This window comes from Narcine bancroftii, chromosome 13 (genome assembly GCF_036971445.1).
Source record: "Narcine bancroftii isolate sNarBan1 chromosome 13, sNarBan1.hap1, whole genome shotgun sequence".
NCBI classification, from domain to species: Eukaryota; Metazoa; Chordata; class Chondrichthyes; order Torpediniformes; family Narcinidae; genus Narcine; species Narcine bancroftii.
In genome coordinates, this window is record NC_091481.1 from 6,279,543 (window position 1) to 6,299,005 (window position 19,463).

At 43.7% G+C, this 19,463-nt stretch overlaps 1 protein-coding gene across 11 annotated transcripts in view; it reads left to right on the forward strand.

The window, feature by feature from the left end:
* celf2 (cugbp, Elav-like family member 2) overlaps positions 1-19,463 on the forward strand; it is a 303,877-nt gene that overhangs the window by 153,744 nt on the left and 130,670 nt on the right. For all 11 annotated transcript variants that reach the window (XM_069908438.1, XM_069908439.1, XM_069908434.1 and 8 more), the window contains one exon: positions 19,315-19,397. In XM_069908438.1, the coding sequence (XP_069764539.1) occupies positions 19,315-19,397 (83 nt within the window). The remainder of the gene's footprint in view (positions 1-19,314; positions 19,398-19,463) is intronic.

Here is a 19,463-nt window from a genome sequence, read left to right on the forward strand (position 1 = left end):
AAGAATAGAGCACAGGGAATGGGATTGGTGGGAGAGTGGTTTGGTTGATGAGCTGAATGGCTTACTTCCTTGTTGTGAGAAGATGCAGGCATGGCCATCATTCACCTCAGACATGGACAAGTGTTCCTGGTTCTAGCATTGTAGCTCCTGGAAAAGAGCAAAATACTTCTATTTATGTAGTTCTTTCCCTCGTTCCTGAGCATCCCAATTCCCGTTACAGCCAACAAACAGCTTTTGAAGTGGTGCCACTGATGTGAAGTAAGAACATGACCCGGATTATTGAATATCAGCAAAGTTAAGAGATGTCTTGATCAACATTCCTTCCCCAACTGCCGCCATAAAGGGGTTAGCTGTAAAAGGAAGGAAAACACGAAAGTCTGCAGACACCGTGGTTGAAGTAAAAGCACAACACTGGAGAAACTCAGCAGGTCAAACAGGGTCCTTTATATCGCAAAGATACATAACCCATGATCCCCTTGATCAAGGTATGAGCAAATGTAGGTAGGTGCCCAAACAAAATGGTGGAGGGGAGGGGCAGGAGAGGAGCACGGTCCCAAAGGCAGGAGGTAATAGGTGGATAAGGGAGGAGGGGCACACCAGCAAGCAGCAAGAGGAGGGATGGCTCTGTGAGTGGAGAAGGAAGGGGGTGGAGAGCTGGAGGAAAGAAGACAGAGGGGAAGAGAAGGAAGGGAGAAAGTGGAGGTCGACGTTAATGCCATCTGGTTGGAGGGAAACGCAAGAGTTGTTCCTCCAATTTACGCATGGTCTTGGTGGGATAGTACATGAGGCCATGGGCAGATATGTGAGCATGGGAGTGAGGCACAGAATTGGAATGGTCTGCCACCAGGAGATCCCTGCCATTGATGCGGAGTGAGGGTGCTCAGCGAAGCCATCTCCCAGTCTGTGTCCAGTCTCTCCGATGTAGAGACAACCACAAAGGCAGCACCGGATGCAGCAGATCAATATTTTCACTCTTCCAGTTTCAGTGTTATCTTTGAGGCTTTATCATTTAACTAAAACCCAGAAATCAACTTTCTGTCTCCTCCACTGCAGGATGTCAACAGCCTCTCGACGGGTAAATGAGGCAGAGTTTTAACTCCTGCGCTAAGCGCTGGTGCAGAGATGAAATGCCCATTATAAAGTTGTTTTTTACTGACTCGCACCAAGTGTACTGACACTTAGGAGGAACATCATTTTCTTTCCATTACTTCAACAGGAATGCAGAATATCCATGCATAATGTACAGTGGAGTACATAAGCATGCAATTATATTAACTGCAGCATTAAGTATAGACGATACTTTCCTTATTCTAATATTTCCTCATCTTCCAAAAGCATGAGCTACGATATTCTGAATTTCGATCTCTTTAATCCAATAAATCCAACTCTTTGGCTGCTGCTTTATGTAGTTTTAATATGTTGATAAAACGGATCAGCATTTTGCATAACTTTGCATTAAGACTTTCATAATAATGAATAAACAAAGCATTTACTGTATGATAGAGATATAAAACACATATAAAGAAGCTCAAACTTTAAAGAGATACATAACGATATTTAAAGAGACAAAAAGCATTTAAAGTATTTCTCGTGCTCATACTTCCTTTATATCTTGTCGAGTAATGAGCAGTTGTTAGTCTGGGTGGATATTATGACATTACATCTCGGTGACTAATGGTAACACTGCAAACAACGAGACGGGCACAAATGTAACTAAGTTTTTTTTTAAAAAACTTTTAACCTTTACGTCAAGTACAATTGTGTAAAACTACAAAAGCCAGCGTAATCCTGGATATTGTGCATTAACTGGAGCGAAGTTTCGTTTTACAACAACCAAAAGGAATGCGTCCGCGAAAAGGGTTTTAAGGGTTTCCTGAAATGCTTTGTGTCGAATGAAAAACTTTCTGGAGTGTGACAACAGAATCAAAATCGGAATTTATTGCCATGAACAAGTCATGAAAGTCGTTGTTTTGCGGCAGCGTCACGGGGCAAACTTTTATATAAACTACCTTACAAAAATAAATAAAAATCGTGCACGAAAAGTCAAAGTAAGGTAGTTTCTTTGGTTCATTGATCATTCAGGAATCAGATGGCAGAGAGGAAGAAGCTGTCCTTGTGCTCCTGTTCCTTTTTCCCGATGGTAGCAGAGTGGTGGGTGGTGGGGTCTTTGAGGATAGAGGCCGCTTTCTTCAGACACCACCTCTTACAGATGTCCTCAATGGAGTGGAGACTGGTGCCTATGGATGTTGCAGACTGAGTTAACAACTCTCTCGAGTTTTTCCTTGACCTGAGCATTGGCACATGATATTTGTACCAGTTAGTCATGCAACCAGCCTGAGTTCTCTCCACGGTACACCTGTGGAAGTTTTCAAGAGTACCATTTCTCTGGCTTAGTGTGAATGATTCATTATCTCTCACTCTCTCTCTCTCTCTCTCTCTCTCTCTCTCTCTCTCTCTCATAGTATGACCTAGAGCAGCCATTCTCAACCTTTATTAGAATTCTGCTCATAGTTTGTGGCCCCTCCCACCTCCATGGTGAAATTACACAGCTTGAACCAAGAACAGCCAATTAGCAGAGGTATTCATTGAGACCCCGCCGAGGAGATTGTTAACAGCATAAGGCATCCTTTACGTGGGCCAGGTCATCTATCCTGGTCCTCGGGACCCTGGCCTTCTGCTCACCTTCTCTCTTTCTGATCCCAGACTATCCTACTTCTGCCACAGTTTACAGGGACCAATCCAGCCGTGTCCCATGAGCTATTTATTTATTCAGATTTATTGCTAGAGAACATATATGACATCGCACACAACCCTGAGATTCTTTTTACTGCAGGCAAAGCAGAATTATCACTTATTGGTAGAGCAATAAAAAAAACTATGCAATGTACACATTCAATGCAGTGGTTATTGCAACGCTGTTGCAGCACCAGTGATCGGGATTGGGAATCCCACGCTGTCCATAAGGAGTTCGTGCATTCTACCCGTGTCTGTGTGGATTTCCTCCCACCATTCGAAAACATACTAGGGGGTGTAGGTCAATTGGGTGTAATGGGTGGCACACCCTCGTGGGCCAAAATGGCCGGTCACTGTGCTGTAAGTCTGAATTATTTTTTAAAAATGTAAATTTTTAAAAATGAGTGTAAATAAATTTACTGTAATATGGAGGAAAAAAAACCCAATGAAGTGCAAAGATCAGAGTCCTTAAATGAGTCCCTGATTGAGTTTGTCATTGAGGAGTCGGATGGGGGAGGGGGAGCAGCTGTTCCTGAACCTGGTGGGTGCGAGTCTTGTGGCTCCTCCACCTCTTTCCTGATGGCAGCAGCGAGAACGGTGCGTGGGCCGGGTGGTGTGGATCCTTGATGATGACCTTGACAATAATATGGCACAGGTATGATTCATAAAATGTTAAAATAAAAGTCTTTATTCAGTTTTTCCTCCCCCCTAGAAACCAATATACACTGACCTAAAAATTACCACTATTCATATAAACAAATATTTTATCTGTTTTGACTGCAGCTCAGCAGCAATTGTTTGAAGTTATTACATTACCCAGGATGCAGGGCCATTTAGCATTGATTGATGAGGTTTATTGGAGTCATGTGGTAATTAGATGAGAGGATGATACCATTTTTCACCAGTGCCTGATTTCAGCCACAAAGTAATGACCACTTGCAGATCCAAAGGATCACTGTGTGGATGACAGCAAAGGATTCTGCTTCTTGTTAAGTGTTGAGGCTTGCTGTACAGATAGATCAACTGTACAGTTGAAGCATAGAATGCAACGCTTCATTGGGACCACTTTGGAAAGCTACCAAGGTTCCTTACCCGTGTTTTGAGAACTTTGCTTCCCTTGGTATTAAGCAGGAAATTCTGCAGACGCGGATGTTGGATACAATATGCAAAGGTGCTGAAGGAACTCAACAGGTCACGGCTCTTCTTCACGAATAAGACAAAAACAGGCTGATCTCTCCTGGCTTATTCTCATGATTTTTAAAATCTTATTCCTGACAAAGGGCCCTACTTGTCTGGATGTTGGCCAAAATGTTTTCAATGAAGCACCATTTGTGGTGTCATTTGGACTCCTGGGTAGGTGGAGTTGAGGAAACAATGGAGTTAATTATGCAGTGTTTTCCAAACCTACACCTTAATTGTCAAGGGAAGCAGTCGCATGGACATCACTAGTGGAAAGTTCCCTTCCAAGTTCCTGCTCATGGCGTCATTGAGAGGTACAGCACAGAAACAGCCCATTCAACCCCATGATCCATGCTGACCAGCAACCACCCTTCCTCCATTAACCCCACATGCTGCCCTGATTCTAGGCCTCACGTCCACTTCTGCAGCAGGCTCACAGTCCAACACTCAATGATCTTCCTTTCCCATTGCTGGAGCTACCGACCCAATAGCTCCTTCCTCAGAAGAACTGTAGTGATTCAAGTTGTTGATTATCCATCACCTTGGGCACTTACAGTTGGAGATTAAATCAGAGCCACATCTAAAAGAATGTATAAATTTAAAAGAAAAATGCTTTGTCACTGAGATATTTTCTTGGGACATCTTACCCTTGATCTTGAGCAGGTGAAAATCTTAGCTTTGACTTCCTCCCCCCCCCCCCCACTCATTAAAAATTGGAATATTCATTGTCATATCTCAATCTGTCCATGACGAGGAGGTAGAGGAATGCCTTATGACCCTACATATGTCATCTCTTGGGGTGCTAAGTTACATCTCTCTGACTGTAAAGGGTAGAGGCAATAGCAACTTCTCCCAACAAAAGCATTGTTGTTTTCCAAAGAGAAAGCTATTGCTTGAATTTAAATTTTTTGAAAATTTAGCCATACAACACGGTTTCAGGCTATTTCAGCCCAGGAACCCATGCTGCCCAATTAACCTAAACCCCTGGTACATTTTGGATGGTGGGAGGAAAACAGAGCACCCGGAGAAAACCCACGCAGACACGGGGGGGAACAGTCAGCGCAAGTTTCAAACCCCGGTCCCGAACGATGGCGCTGTAAAGGCATGGCACTAACCACTGCGCCAACTGTTCCACCCTGGGGGGACCGTAACCTTATTCATGTTACATGAATTGAAAAGAAAACATCTATGATTTTCGGTCGGAGAGAAATACAGAAGAAACCAAGACTTGACGGCTTTACAGGGAAGGGGGCCCATAAAGATTGAGCAGACTCCAAAGGGGAGGGATAGCCAAAAAAAAATGGTTGAGAGTGGCTGAATTGGAGGATAGTTGTGTACAGATTGTGCAGATAAAATCAATCTGTCACTTATCATGAGGATGATCGCCAAGACTGATCGTCAGGGGAATTACCCGGTCTTCTCCACTCTGGTTGGTTATGACACTTATATGCAATCTTAAAATTAATGGTGCTCTCTCAAAGCCAATTTTCAACCATTGTAGGAATGACTTAAAAATAATGGCAGCATGTCGTTCCAGATCAATGTGGAAACTGGAAAGACAAGACCATTTATATACCAGGCTTTATTAATTCGGCCTTTGCTCATTTATTGAAGTTCAGATTTTTGCTTTTATGGCTGCAATAGAAAGATGATTTTAGCAGTGAAGCACTGTACAATGCTCATTTGCAGGCTGGGGCTCATTTCAGAATTAGAATTTATTGTCATGAACAAGTGTCACAAAATTTGTAGTTTTGCAGCAGTATCACAGATGGAAAATTGCTATAAATTGCAATTCTTAAAAATTAGTGCAAAAAAAAGAGAAGTAAGGTAGTGTCTGTGGTTCATTGTCCATTCAGAAATCTGATGGCAGAGGGGAGGAAGCTGATTTTGTACCACTGGGTGTTCGCCTTCAGGCTCCTGTACCACCTTGCTGAATAAGAGGACATGGCCTGGTGGTCGGGATCCTTTAAATCAAGTTTATTGTCATCTGGTTGCTCGTGTACAGCGTACAAGCAACCAGACATAACGTACGTATGCAGGACAAACACTCATCTATACAAGTAAATAAATAAGTATTGTTTCGTACACATGAGAGTCTTGGATGGTTAGGGTGAGCACTTCCTTTGGTCGTTCAGCGTTCTCACTGCCTGTGGGAAGAAGATGTTCCTCAGCCTGGTGGTGCTGGCTCTGATCCTCCTGTATCTCTTCCCCGACGGGAGCAGCTGAAAGCTGCTGTGTGCAGGGTGGAAGGGGTCCTCAAAGATTTTGCGCACCCTCTTCAGACAGCGATCCGGGTAGATCACATCAATGGGGTGAGGGAGACTCCAGTGATCCTCTCTGTCATTCTTATGGTTCCGTGGATTGACTGCAGATCCATTTCTTTGCAGCAACCATATCAAACTGTTATACACCCGGACAGGTCGTTCTCATTCGTGCTCCTGTTGACGTAATGGTGGCCTTGCCCACTTCAGTCTGCTCTGGCATTTTACCCGTCAATTTAAGCATTTAATCATTCTATTTGTTCAACCTTTTTCACAATTTTCAATGCCTGTGTCTTTGGTGAACTTGATCCAATGTATACTAGTGAAAGAACCAGCAATGGAGAGGTCATGGACTATTGACCACAGGAGTTGGGGTGGCATTTCACATTGGTAAGGCGTATTTCGAATATTGGGTGCAGATCTAATTGGTCTGCTGTAGGAACCATGTCATCCAGCTGGGAAAGGGCACAATAAACATTCATTGGGACGTTACTGGAGAGTTGAGGAATAAGGATAGGGATGGAACCTACTTCCCTGAGACACCTGAGGTTAAGGGGGAATCTTATAGAAGTTTATAAAATAGATAAGGTCTTTTCCCGAGAGTAGGGCAGCCTAAAAACTAGAGGGAAAATATTTAATGTGCGAAGGGAAGGATTAAAGTGCACGAGGGGCAACTTGTTTGACCTGGAGGGTGATGTGGGTATGGAACCGAGCTGGCAGAGAAGCTGTAGAGCAGCATAAAATTACGACATCTCGATAGGTACGTGGGTAGGGAACATGGGCAAATGGGAGTAGCCCAGATAAGAATTTAGTTGGCATGGACAAGTAAGGCCTAAAGGGCTTTTATCCACGCTGTATGATCCATGACACTACACTGATATTTATTGTGCAAAGCCTCTAATGTCATACCTTGATGAAGGGCTCAAGCCCAAATTATTGGTTTTGTATCTTTATCATTGCTCTATAAAGAGCCCTGTTTGACCTGCTGAGTTTCTCCAGCGTTGAGTTTTTACCTCTAATTTAATTATTGAGGGGTAGACAACCTGATCAATGCACCGATCTTCACAGAGTTTACGATTCAAACAACTCTGCAATTGTTCATCTTCACTTTCAACAATGCTTCTGAGTATTTACCCCTCTCCCCACCATGAAAAAATGTGCCTATGGAGCTTCCTTTAGCTAGACTTATTGTTTAGAAATTGCACATATAACTGAATTTCGAATAGTTTTTAAAGACTGTGAGGCGTTTGGAGGAGCGGGTAAAGGGCTGATGGGAAGACTTCTCTCTGGGCCCAGAACAGGCTTGATGGGCTGAATGGCCCCCTCCTAGAACATAGAATAATGCACAGTACAGGCTTTTCGGCCCTCAATGTTGTGCTGACCTGTAAGAACAAATGGCTTCATTTATGCCATGCAAAGAAGCTATTTCTGAACAGCACTGCATTGTCAGTACATGAACACTGTCTTTAGTGCCCCAAGCAACCAGCCATTTAACTAATCTACGTGCCATGAAGAAACACGAATAATCAGAAATTAAAAATAGCAAGCTGGGATTTTTTTTAATATTGCTTGGCCAGCTTCTCACTGGCAAATTTCCAATAAAACCTCTGTTGCTCAAAGATGTTGAGTGTTCATATCTGCAGTTAATTAAAATGAGCGAGGTGTAAGATAATGCTGGAGGGACCAATTCACCTTTTGACATTCATGACAATGGTGGACAAAATTCTCCTCATTTCACCCCATCAATCACTGCTTCCATGTTCGATCCAAATCCAACATGCAGAGCAAAAGTGAGGAACAGCAACTGATGTTCCATCTCGGCCCTCTTCAAACAGACGGCATCAATAATGCCTTCCAATTTCATTAACCCTCTCCCCCCCACTACTCCTCTATCTACCTTCTTCCAGCTCCCTATCCCTTTCTCTTCCTTCGATCAGAGGGCAATTTTGCTGAGCCCTCTGTCTTCCTATCACTTTCCAGCTTTCTTTCTCTTCTATCCTCCCTCCTGTACCTGTTAGCATATGCTTCCCCCCCCCCCCCCCCACCTTTTATTCTGGCATCTGCATTCCCAATGAATGGCTCAGGCCCGAATCGTTGACTGTTTTACTTCCGATAGGTGCAGCGTGACCTGCTGAATTTCTCCAGCACTTTTGCGTACCGTCCAAAACATCACCTCTCCCTTTGCTTCCACAGAAGCTGTTGAACCCATTACGAGTTCCTCCAACAGTTTACTTTTTGCGCAGTAGCCAATGTAGAATCGAGCTCTCAGTTGTTACTGGCTTTGGCTTCTCTTGTACAGAACAATAGCGCAGTTTCAGGTAATTCCCCTCTCACCAGAACTACAAAGGATTCATCAGGCACCCAAGTTTCTGCAAGTTTCTGAAAAGAAGAGCGGCAGCTAAAGATTCACGAGCAGATAAAGAATTGCTGGAGGTAAAGGTTCATCTTAGTGCACGGTGGGAGACTTGGCTCACAGCAACCAATTTGTGGTGTGACGCGGTCAAAATTCTTCCGTGAGCAAAACATTTAAAAGGCAGAGGAAACAAAAATTACACCAACTCCCCCCCCCCCCCCCACCCAAAAAGCAGTCATTTCTGCAGGAAAAAAAATGCACAGGATAGACAAGTGGAAATTGAGTGCATCAATCATTTAGAATGATGTAGCCGAAAATCTTAATTGGCAGGCAAATTATCCATTCATCTGCCCTCTGCCTGGGGCCATTTGCAGCACTTGCCTTAAATTTTGGACGTTGAGTGTTCAAAACCTCCACCTGAACAAGACTCCGATAACACCCACACTGAGACTCGAAGGCACGAAGGAGGCAGTGTCAGATGGGCTGAGCATCAGATCAACCGTTGCCGTTGCATCTAATGTGTGTCTTCGTCCATCTCAGTGGGCTGTCCCAGTGCCAGCTTCACTGATGCTCTCAGCAACATTCCTCCCGCAACAGGTTAGCAGCGGTTAGTGCCACCCAGTGACAGCACCAGCGACCAGGGTTTAAATTTGCTGCTTCAGTAAGGACTTTGTACGTTCTCCCCATGTCCACATGTGTTTCTCCTCCCACATTCCAAAGATATACAGGCTAAGAGGGTCAATTAGTCATGTGGAGGGTATTTGGGCAGTGTGAGCTCAAGGGCCAGAATGACCTGTTTTGATGCTGTATCTCTATTTTTTTTAAATGGCCATAGATTGTGTTCTGATTCATGCTCCATTATTGGTACCAAATAGCCACAGACTTTATCTGAAAGTAATGCATTTTGTGAGATGCTTTGAGAGAAAACCAACATATTAAGCTGGATGGTAAATGCATGTATTAAACCTGGTAAGCCCCTACTGTACTTAATAGATCCTGATCTGGTTCACATTAGCGAAACAAAATCAATTAAGATTGTATAATTGAAAGTGCCTCTCTCTCTGTGAGAGGTTGAGATGGTCGCCCCCAGTTATTTTCAGGGATTGGAGAGTGTTGAAAAAGAGTGGTTTTGATTGCTGGTTTCACTAGGATTCTGCTGTTTGAACCTAGAGGGCATCGCACATTGAGGTGAAAGTTTAGTTTTTTTCTTGCCTCTCTGACTTGGTTGCCATGACACTTTCTGCTGCATGCAACGGCCCTTTCAGCGCATAACTTTGGGTTCAGTGGCGTCAGAGGACGGATTACACCTTGGAGCCAGTAACCCAGGGTAAGACGTTCATGTGAGAGAGAAAGGCGGAGAATGAAACAATGTGCAAAACAGCAGGGGCTAAAGCGGTTTTCTCGCTATCTCAGGGCACCTGCATCAGATTAGGCTAAGACTTTCTATGTAGGTGAATCATTTGTACGTTTGCTAAAAACATTTAAGTTTTCATTTCCTTTGTTAGCTTGGTGAAGGTGCTTTTGTGGTGAATATGAATTCCCGTTGTTCCAACATTACGTCTGAAAGTTATGAACTTTGGCTGCAATTTACAAAGTTCCGTTGGAGTTAGCCCAATGCTGTTACAGCGCCAGTGATCAGGGTTTGAATCCGGCTCTGCCTAAAAGGAGTTTGTACAATTTCCCCATGTCTGCATGGGTTTCCTCCCACTCTTCAAAACATGCAGGAGGGGGGTTGTAGGTTAATTGGGGTATTTGGGCAGTGCGAACTCACGGGCTGGAAGGGCCTGTTATCGCACTGTACATCTAATTTTTTTAAAAAGTAAATGCAATTTAAAAATGAAAATGAAGCCAAGAATTAATTCAGAAACTGCTGATTTTGCCTGGACTGTGGATTTAGCAAAATGAAAAATTGTGGGACAAGGAAATGGTGTTACATGCTTGGGAGTTGAACCAGAGCAGGACTTGCACTGTAAATGACAGGGCCCTAGAGCATGGGTACAGGCATATAGTTCAGCACGGTGAAGAAGGGATTTGCAGCCTTGCCTTCATTGGTCAAGGCAGTCCACACAAAAGTCGGCTATCACATTACAAGATGGTATTGAGGCCATGTGAGTATTGGGCACAGTTCTGGTTACCTGGCTATCGGAGAGATGACCAAATGTTCAGAGAAGACTTGCCCAAGAATATTACAAGGACTTTGGGGATAGAGTTTAAGGGAGAGACTGGATAAGCTGCAGCTTTTCTCCCTAGAGTGTAGGGGACCTTTTAGATGTGTATAAAATCATGAAATTGAACCACAGAAAATGTGTAGGAATTTCTTCAGCCGGTGGGTTGTAAATCTATGGAATTTGTTGCCACAGGAGGTTGTGGAGGCCAGGTCATTGGGTGTATATAAGACAAAGATTGATAGGTTGTTGATTAGCCAGGGCATCGAAGATTATATGGAGGCCGGGCAGTGGGGCTGTTTGGAAAATGGATCAGCTCATGATAAAATGGTGGGGCAGACTCAATGGGTTGGACAGCCTATATTTCTGCTCCTGTGTCTTATGACGGTCAGAGATAAGGGTGGCACAGTTGACATAGCAGTGAGCGCAACATCTTTACAATGCCAGCGATCTGGAGCGGGGTTTGAATCCCGCACTGTCTGTAAGGAGTTTGTACATTCTCCCCATGTCTGTGTGGGTTTCCCCTGGGGTTCCGGTTTCCTCTCACCATTTGAAACATACGGGGATGTGTACTTTAATTGGGTGGTGCAGACTCATGAGCTAAAATGGCCTATTACTGTGCTGTATGTCTAAAAAAAAATTTTAATTCAAGATTTAATAAGATGAATGGTCACAGTCTTTTCCCGAGAAACTGGAAGCAGGAAGGCAGAGAAAGGCAAAATGAGAGGGGAAAGATTTTGAAAGGAATCTGAGGGGCACCTTTTTCATACAGAGGGTGGTGGGTGTATTGAACAATCTGTCAGAGGAAGTGATGGATGTGGGTACAATTTTGATGTTTAAAATACATTTGGACAGGTACACGGATAGAATGGGTTTAGAGCAGTGGTTTTCAAACATTTTCTTTCCACTCACATACCACCTTAGGTAATCCCTGTGCCATTGGTGCTCTGTGATTAGTTAGGGATCACTGAAATATTTGGCTTGAGAAACATTGTCATAGGGCCCATTTCCTTTGGAGTTATGAAACTGTGCACATAACGAGTCAATTGGGTACAGTGGTTTTCAAATGTTTTCTTTCCACCCACATCCCACCTTAAGCAATCCCTTACTAATCACAGAGCACCTATTGTCATAGGGATCACTTAAAATGGTATGTGAGTGAAAAGAAAAAGTTTTAAATCCACTGGTTTAGAATAGAGTCATATGAGGAAAATGGTTCTGGCTTAGACAACATGGTCAGCATGGACAAGATGGGGTGAACAGCCTGTTTCCGCGCTGTAAAACTCTTACGATGACGACACTATTTCAAAGAATATCTATAGGTGAGTTCACTCTTGTGTCCCTGCTGAGATTTATCCCTCAATCATTTTTAGAGAGACCGATTATGTACTCATTATCCCACTGCTGTTCATAGAACCTTGTGAGTAAATTAGCTGCTTCATTTCCTAAAGTACTTAATTGGTTGAAAAATAAGGGGCATTCTTGGGTAATGAAATATACTCTTTCAATCAGGCTTCTTTATCTTTGCAGTACCATGCTAACCATAAACTACTACGAGCTAGCTAAAAGGCCTGTCCAGATGGCTAAAATTTCTTTTTTTTCTTGCACTAACAGCAAAGTGAATAATTATTTATTTATCCATCCTTCCACGTTTATTATCTCTATTTACTGTCGTGGCATAGAGTTTTTTTTTTACTATTGTGGTGAGAATACCAAGATTCCTTTATTGACATGTAATAGTACTGAACATGTAATATTACATGAAATTGCCTTCTGCCTGCCATAAGGCAGTAAAAGAGTCGTCATTGATATCACCCGCTGCCCCTCACAGAAAGAGATAAAGAATCAGAGTCGTGGAGTGTCTATAGATTCACCTCCAGCTCTCTCTGTTGCTGCATGGACTCCTGTTCGATTCATTGACAACCCAAGCTCCAGGTCCAAACCTTTGACACAATCAGGAAGCCTGAGGCCCTTCGAGAGCCCTCCTTGCCCTCAGTGCCCTCTCGAATACCAGCTCCCATGAGCCAATGTGGGGCCTTCGCCAGTAAGGCCTGTGCAGGTCCTTCTGCTGTTGAGCCCATCGTGGGTCCGGTGCCTTGGTTGCCATCCTGTAATGTTGTCCCCTCTGCTTTACAACCTGTGTGTAAACAAGAGTTTTGGTGCATTAGATACAACAATAAACTCTCATCTCATTTCTGTTGAACGACGAAAGGAAAGGCTTACACTAACCATCTGAGACTCTCATGGTCATAAAAGAGTATTTATTTATTTGTACATATGAATACTTATCCTGTGTATGTGCTGTTTGTCTGCATGTGTTTTATGTCGGGTTGTGTGTCTCCATGTTTTGCACCAAGGACCAGAGATCACTGTTTCGTCGGATTGGCTGACAAGAAACTTGATTTCTTTTTAGCTAGGTCAGTGGGCATCACCACCTTTCTCTTTGATTATCTTTCCCAATGGTACATTGGTATGTTTAGGCAGCAAGCCTCTCTCTGGAGAACTCAGCCAATATTTAAGTCCTCATGTTCCAAAATCCCAATCAGGAGACTAGTGGCCCTGTTCGGCTGCGGTCCATCTTCTCACTCTGTCTCCGCCTTTGATGCCTTGTCAATGCCTTAAGCCCAAGTGCAGCTCCACAATACCGTCAGAGTTGGAATTAATTAAGCAGACTGGAAACCATGTTCCCTGCCGAGTACCAGAGTAATCGACTCTCTACAGTTCATCAGGAGCTGGACCCACAACAAGGGTTTGAGTTTCATTTAATTTAAAAAAGCACAAAACTTCAGAAGAGTCAAAAAGCACCACCACCCCATCATTCCTCTTCACCATGTAACAATTACAATGCGGCATATTGGCCCTTCTAGTCCACACCAATTTAAGTTCCACCTACCTGCTCCCTGCCCATAATCCTCCAACCCCCTCACATCCATGTACTCACCCAACTCTCTAAATGACAAATTGACCCTGCTTCAACCAACTCTTCCTGAAAGTCATTCCACTCAGCCGCCACTCTCTGAGTGAAGAAGCTTCCTCTTGTGTTACTTCTAAAGCTCTGCCCCCAAATCCTTACCTTATGACCCCTCGTTCCAATCTCACCTACCCTCAAGGGGAAGAGCCTATTCACATCTACTCTAACTAGCCCCCTCATAATTTTATACACCTCTATCAAATCCCCCCTCAACCTTCTGCGCTCCAATGAATAAAGACCCAGTCTACTCAATCTTTCTCTGTATTCTAGATACTGCAATCCAGGCAACATTTTAGTAAATCTTCTCTGCACCCTCTCTACCTTATTGATATCTTTCCTCTAATTTGGAGACCAGAACTGCCCACAATCTGGTGAAAACCCTTTCTGTGAATCATCTCAAACCATGAGACTAACTGGAAGATCTAGTAATATTCAACAGTGATTTCTTTGGCTGGGGAATGTGTTGTCAGGATTTTTAGCAGCTGTGGTTTGTGGTCGCTGCTCAAGATCCAGATGGCATTCATTGCTACTGAGCAATAAGTTGCAGATTAGTATGGCATCACATTGAACACAAGATTGGATAGAGGCTTTACAGAAGTAATAATAATCATGTTGTGCCACACTTTCATCCGAGTCCATAATTTGTGCTTGGTAGCATCTGTTTCCTGACTCTGAATCCACAGACTTGCACATTTATCTTTTTCTTGGACACTCAACCTGAGCCACTGATGTCTGTGCAAAGGCACCCTTCCATGGCAATCATAGTTCTCAGAGATGCAGGGAGTATTGTCTTTGGCCTGGCGTAAGGAGTCGGAGCTGGTGCCTATCAATTGTCACGTCCAGCATGCTCCGCCATTCAATAAGATCATGGCTAATATGGCTATGGACTCAAGTTCCAGTTTCCCGCAACCTTAATTCTCCAATTCTTCAAAAATCTGTGTCTTAAATATATTCACTGAGGCTAACTCTACTGAGGCAACCTTTTTCTTTCCACTCACATACCACTTTAAGTAATCCCTGTGCCATCGGTACTCTGTGATCAGTAAGGGATTGCTTAAGGTGGGATGTGAGTGGAAGGGAATGGTTGAGAATCACTGCTCTAGACCCAATTGTTACTGAAATATTTTGTTTGAGAAAAATTGTCATTGACCCATTTCCTTTGGAGTTATGAAACCATCAATGAGTCAATTAGGTACGATTAAAACAGTGGGTTTCAAACATTTTCTTGTTTTAGATATACAACCCGGTAACAGACCCTTTTGGCCCACGAGCCCATGCTGGCCAATTACACCCAATTAACATCCAACCCAGGCATGGTTTGAACAGTGGGAAGAAATGAGAGCACCCGGAGGAAACCCTCGCAGACATGGCGAGAACGTACAAACTCCTCACCGAAAGCACCAGATTTGAACCCCAGTCACTGGCGCTGTAACAGATGGGTTGCTGGGTCTAGGAGCTCCCACTGATACTGCTAGACCTTTTGAATTCATCCAGCAGATTTGTTTGGACAAATCTCTATTCTCTATTCCTTACATAATTGAAATATTTCTATAAAATCCAACTCCCCCATCCTTCTAAACTCTATAGTCCTTCGCTACTCAATCTGCTCATAAGATAAACCACCTCCAGACTCAGCCTAGCAAACCTCCTCTGCACCCCTTGAAAGCCAATGTACCCTTTCACAAGTGATGAGACCAGTACTGCACGCAGTTTTCCAAGCATGGCCTCAGCAGAGGTCTGAACGGTTGGATTTGGACCAGAACCTTCCTGCTCTTAAACTTAATTCCTCTTAATGCCTTCTTAATTACTTTCTACACCTACAAACAGGCTTTTGTGATTCACGGCGTTTCAATTTTGCACCATTTAAACAAAAAAAATTCTTTCCATGTCTTTTAATGGTGGATTGGATGAAGCAAGGGCTGTCTTTATTGGCCATCCCTGTGGCTTCAGGAAGGGGGTCATGACACCATTTCCACTGGGGTTGGCCGTCAGCTGGAGAGTGTTGGGCAGGGAGTTCCAGGATTTTGACCCACAATGAAGAAATAATGATATGCAGCAAAACCCCTGGTTTCCGGCACCAACAGGGATTGGGAGATGTTGGATAAGCAAGTTTTCCAGCTTTGTTTGAGATTCACAAAGCCTAACAAATACACCTGCATAAAGAATAAATGGTTTAAAAGACAAAAGTACTGCATTGTACTTGGCACTGAATAAACTTCATTCATGTAAACCTTAAAGCATTTTACGTTATTTTCAGTCGCACTTGTTGAAAACGTTTAACCGTCGTCGCATCTGTGGGTTCCTTCCCCTCCACGGAGCCGCCCGAAAGAAGAACAATAACATTAGAGATAATTATCACCCCTCCCCAAAAAAGTTTACAGATAAAGCCTGACTAATAGACCTAATAATATACTAATAAAGGCTTTTACTAACCAGGGGGATAAGGTGACCTTTTAAGAGAGTTACCCCAACAGCAAGCGGCATCAACCGGCTCTTCATCCTGGGCGATGCCATTGTGGTTTCACACAACTTTCTCAAGCAGCTGCTACGAGCAAAGCCCGACTAAGGCCCTCCCTCCGCTGGCTGAATATTTGCTCCCATCTTCATCAAAGGTTGATGTGTTACGGTACCTCAGAGAACATTGACTTTTGCAAATTAAACTTTTATGTAAATTTTTAATTATTTCTAATTTGTAATTATTTATTTTCTTCAACTTTTTTTTGCCAGTTTCCTGAATTCTGGGTAACAGGCGTTTTACTGTATTATGGCTTACACTGGGCAATAGATTTTAATACAAGGAAAGGTGAACTGCTGTGTTTGTAGCAAGCTGATTCAATGCTCACCATCCTTCCTGAAACCGTTCTCACCTCAGGTCACAACATGGATGCCCATAATGTATCCCACTTTCTTTCATTGTGCTCCCCTGAAGTGGCCAGGGCTGCCACTTACAACAGTGGAGGCATTTAAGAAATGTCTAGCATGTAACAGGAGAGGATGCCATTCCCATGTCCCTGCTGCACAAGTCCTGATTGGATCGCAGATTTGGGAGCTGCTAGCCTCAAAGCTCACCTGGTGCAATCTTCAGCCACTTTGGTCCAGTGGAAGAAGCATAGGGGTTAGGGTAGCGGATGATTGCCAGTCAGGTTGGCTGCTTCACCCTGGATGGTGCCGTCCGCATTGTTGAAGCCAAGTACCAGAGCCAGGACGGTTACAGCAGCCACCACGGCTCGTACCCAGACTGGGTCTGATGTTGTGATGACTCTCATCCGCTCCCGATTGGCGAGCAGCTCTGGAGTGGCGGGAAGCCATTTTGGAGTTAAATCGAAAATCTGCAGACACTGGGGTCCCGTGCAGGTCCTTGGGGAGTAAAAGGAAATTTGACATTTTGGGCCTGAGCCTTTCCTTGGGAATGTGATGTGAAGAGCTCAGGCATGAAGTGTTGGGTACTCTTCACTTCTCATAGATGCTACATGACCTGCCAAGGTTCTTCTTTACACTGCAAGAATCCCAGTTTGACCCTTAATCTTCTTAAATACAAAATGGCTTTCTTACAACCTGCCTCACATGCAAAACTATGCTCCTTGCTTTATTTCTGTGTGAGCGACGATAAATAAGTCTGTAGACAGGCAGATGTACTCCATTCCTCTCCTGACTTGAATCTGGATACCGGCCAAATGCTGGAAATTGGGGTTAGTTTGTTTACCAAAGGGCCTGTCTCTGCACTGGTCCTGTTCCTCGCAGATGACAAAAAGATTCTGGGAAATTAAGAAACGAGTCGTTTGCTTTGTGCTTTGCTGCCACTCAAGTAAACTTGATTCCTGCTCGTCAGCCAGAGCTTTCGGCAACTTCATTCTGCTGCGTTTCTGCGGATACCCCCACCAGGCCACATCCTTCGCATGCTCCCCATTAGAGGACGGCTCATTGAGAATTAATAGCAGATGCGCGCCCATTGATCTTTCAGTCAGCCCTGGCTATAAATTTGCTGGAGTTTGAGACTCTGGGGATGAAAATGCTGCAGCTGGAGATTGGGTGTTTCTCTGTTAAACTGAGGTCCAATTGATTGTGCAGGATTTTCCCACGACAGTGAAGCTGCCCTCTAGGGACAGGCATCAAGGGTTCTGCAACAGCAAAATGCATCAATGCGAGTATAATGCCCAGAAACACAGCAGTAATTTTCTCTGGTCTGATTAATATTGTTCTTTTGTTTTTTTTAATTTGTTCTGCTCGAGGTCCAAATTCTCAGAAGGCCTTGCACATTATTACAAAGTACTTTGGAGTATCAGAGACCTCCCGTGCATTTGTCAGATCTGTTTATCAAATGTCTGTGGCCTGTTCCCTTCACCTCTCTGGAGAGCAGCTATCCAGTTGGTACATGTTTACTTTTTCCTGTTTAATGTGAACATTGTACGCGCTGAATTCTGTGTGTGGATGCCACTGGGAAGGCGACAATTGGCTTTGTCATTTATTTGGCTGAGAAAGTCCAAAGGGTCAGGACGATCAAAAGTTGAGTGACTGTGTTTGATATCTAGTGAAAAAAAAAATAAGAATTTAGAGAGAAAGCCTTCCAGTCCACCAGCACGCGCCACCCAAATACACCCATGTGACCAATTAACCTGTTACCACTGTAGACCAGGGCACCTGGATTCTATGTAGGAGAGAAGTATGGAAGAAAGCAACTAAAATTGACTGCTTCACAGGGAAAAGGGCCATAAACTTTGAGCGGAGACCTTGGGGGGTCCCTCAGCAGAAAAAAAGTTAAGGATGGCTGCCAGTGTGTGACACTTTAACCATAGGGAGGAGATTCAGATTGTACACAGTCGGAATCAATGCCTCTCATCATTTCATAAACTTCAATCAAGTCTTCCCTTAACCTCTGAAGCTCCAGAGAAAACAGCTCAAATTTGTCCAACCTCTCCCTCAAACTCTTATCCTCTCCACCAGGCCACATCGTGGTAAAAACACGGAAGGAACTCAGCAGGTCTTGCAGTGTCCAATGCGGGGAGGGGGGTGGGGGGGGGGGACCTTAAAGGTATATACCGGTTTCAGGCCTTGAAGAAGAGTTCAGGCCCAAAATGCTGATTGTCTGTCTTCCCCTCCTATGGGGACTGCGAGACCTGCTGAGTTCCTCCAGCATTTCTGCATTTTTTTTTTTACCACGATCACAGCGTCTACAGTTTTTATGCCGCATTCACATCATCTGTGTTTATTTTTTTTCATGCTTATTATGTTTTGAGGATTGTAATATTTTCATTTGTAATCCTGCTTGAGAGACTGTAATTGTGGAATGGTAATTGCTTGCGAACATGGATATGCTTGTGCATCAAGCTTCGAGAATATTCAGAGCTGCCGGATATTAAATCCATCTAATCTCACTTAGTCTTTAATCATTTAAATAAGACATAATGGATGAATCATCGAAATCTAATTGCTCCCTGCACACACTGGCATGGCTTCAAATGAAGTCTGGTTTTTGAGTGGTGGGTGGGGTGGGGTGGGGGGGGGGGTGGTGTATGGAGCGTGAACTAAATCATTTAAATTGTTTTGTGCAGACTGATGTCTGCAAGGCAAATGACTTTTGTGCATTGTCTTTTATTTAATTTAAATTTTAATTTGCGGCCTTTTACATTCTTGTTTTGTTGTTGTTCTTTACAGGGTGTTGTTTTGTCACATTTTACACGAGGAAAGCTGCACTTGAAGCTCAGAATGCCCTGCACAATATCAAAACTTTACCTGCGGTGAGTAACACTGTTCTTGTTGCATACGGCCTAGTGAAGTTAGGGCCCAGCTTGTCTATCATGGGC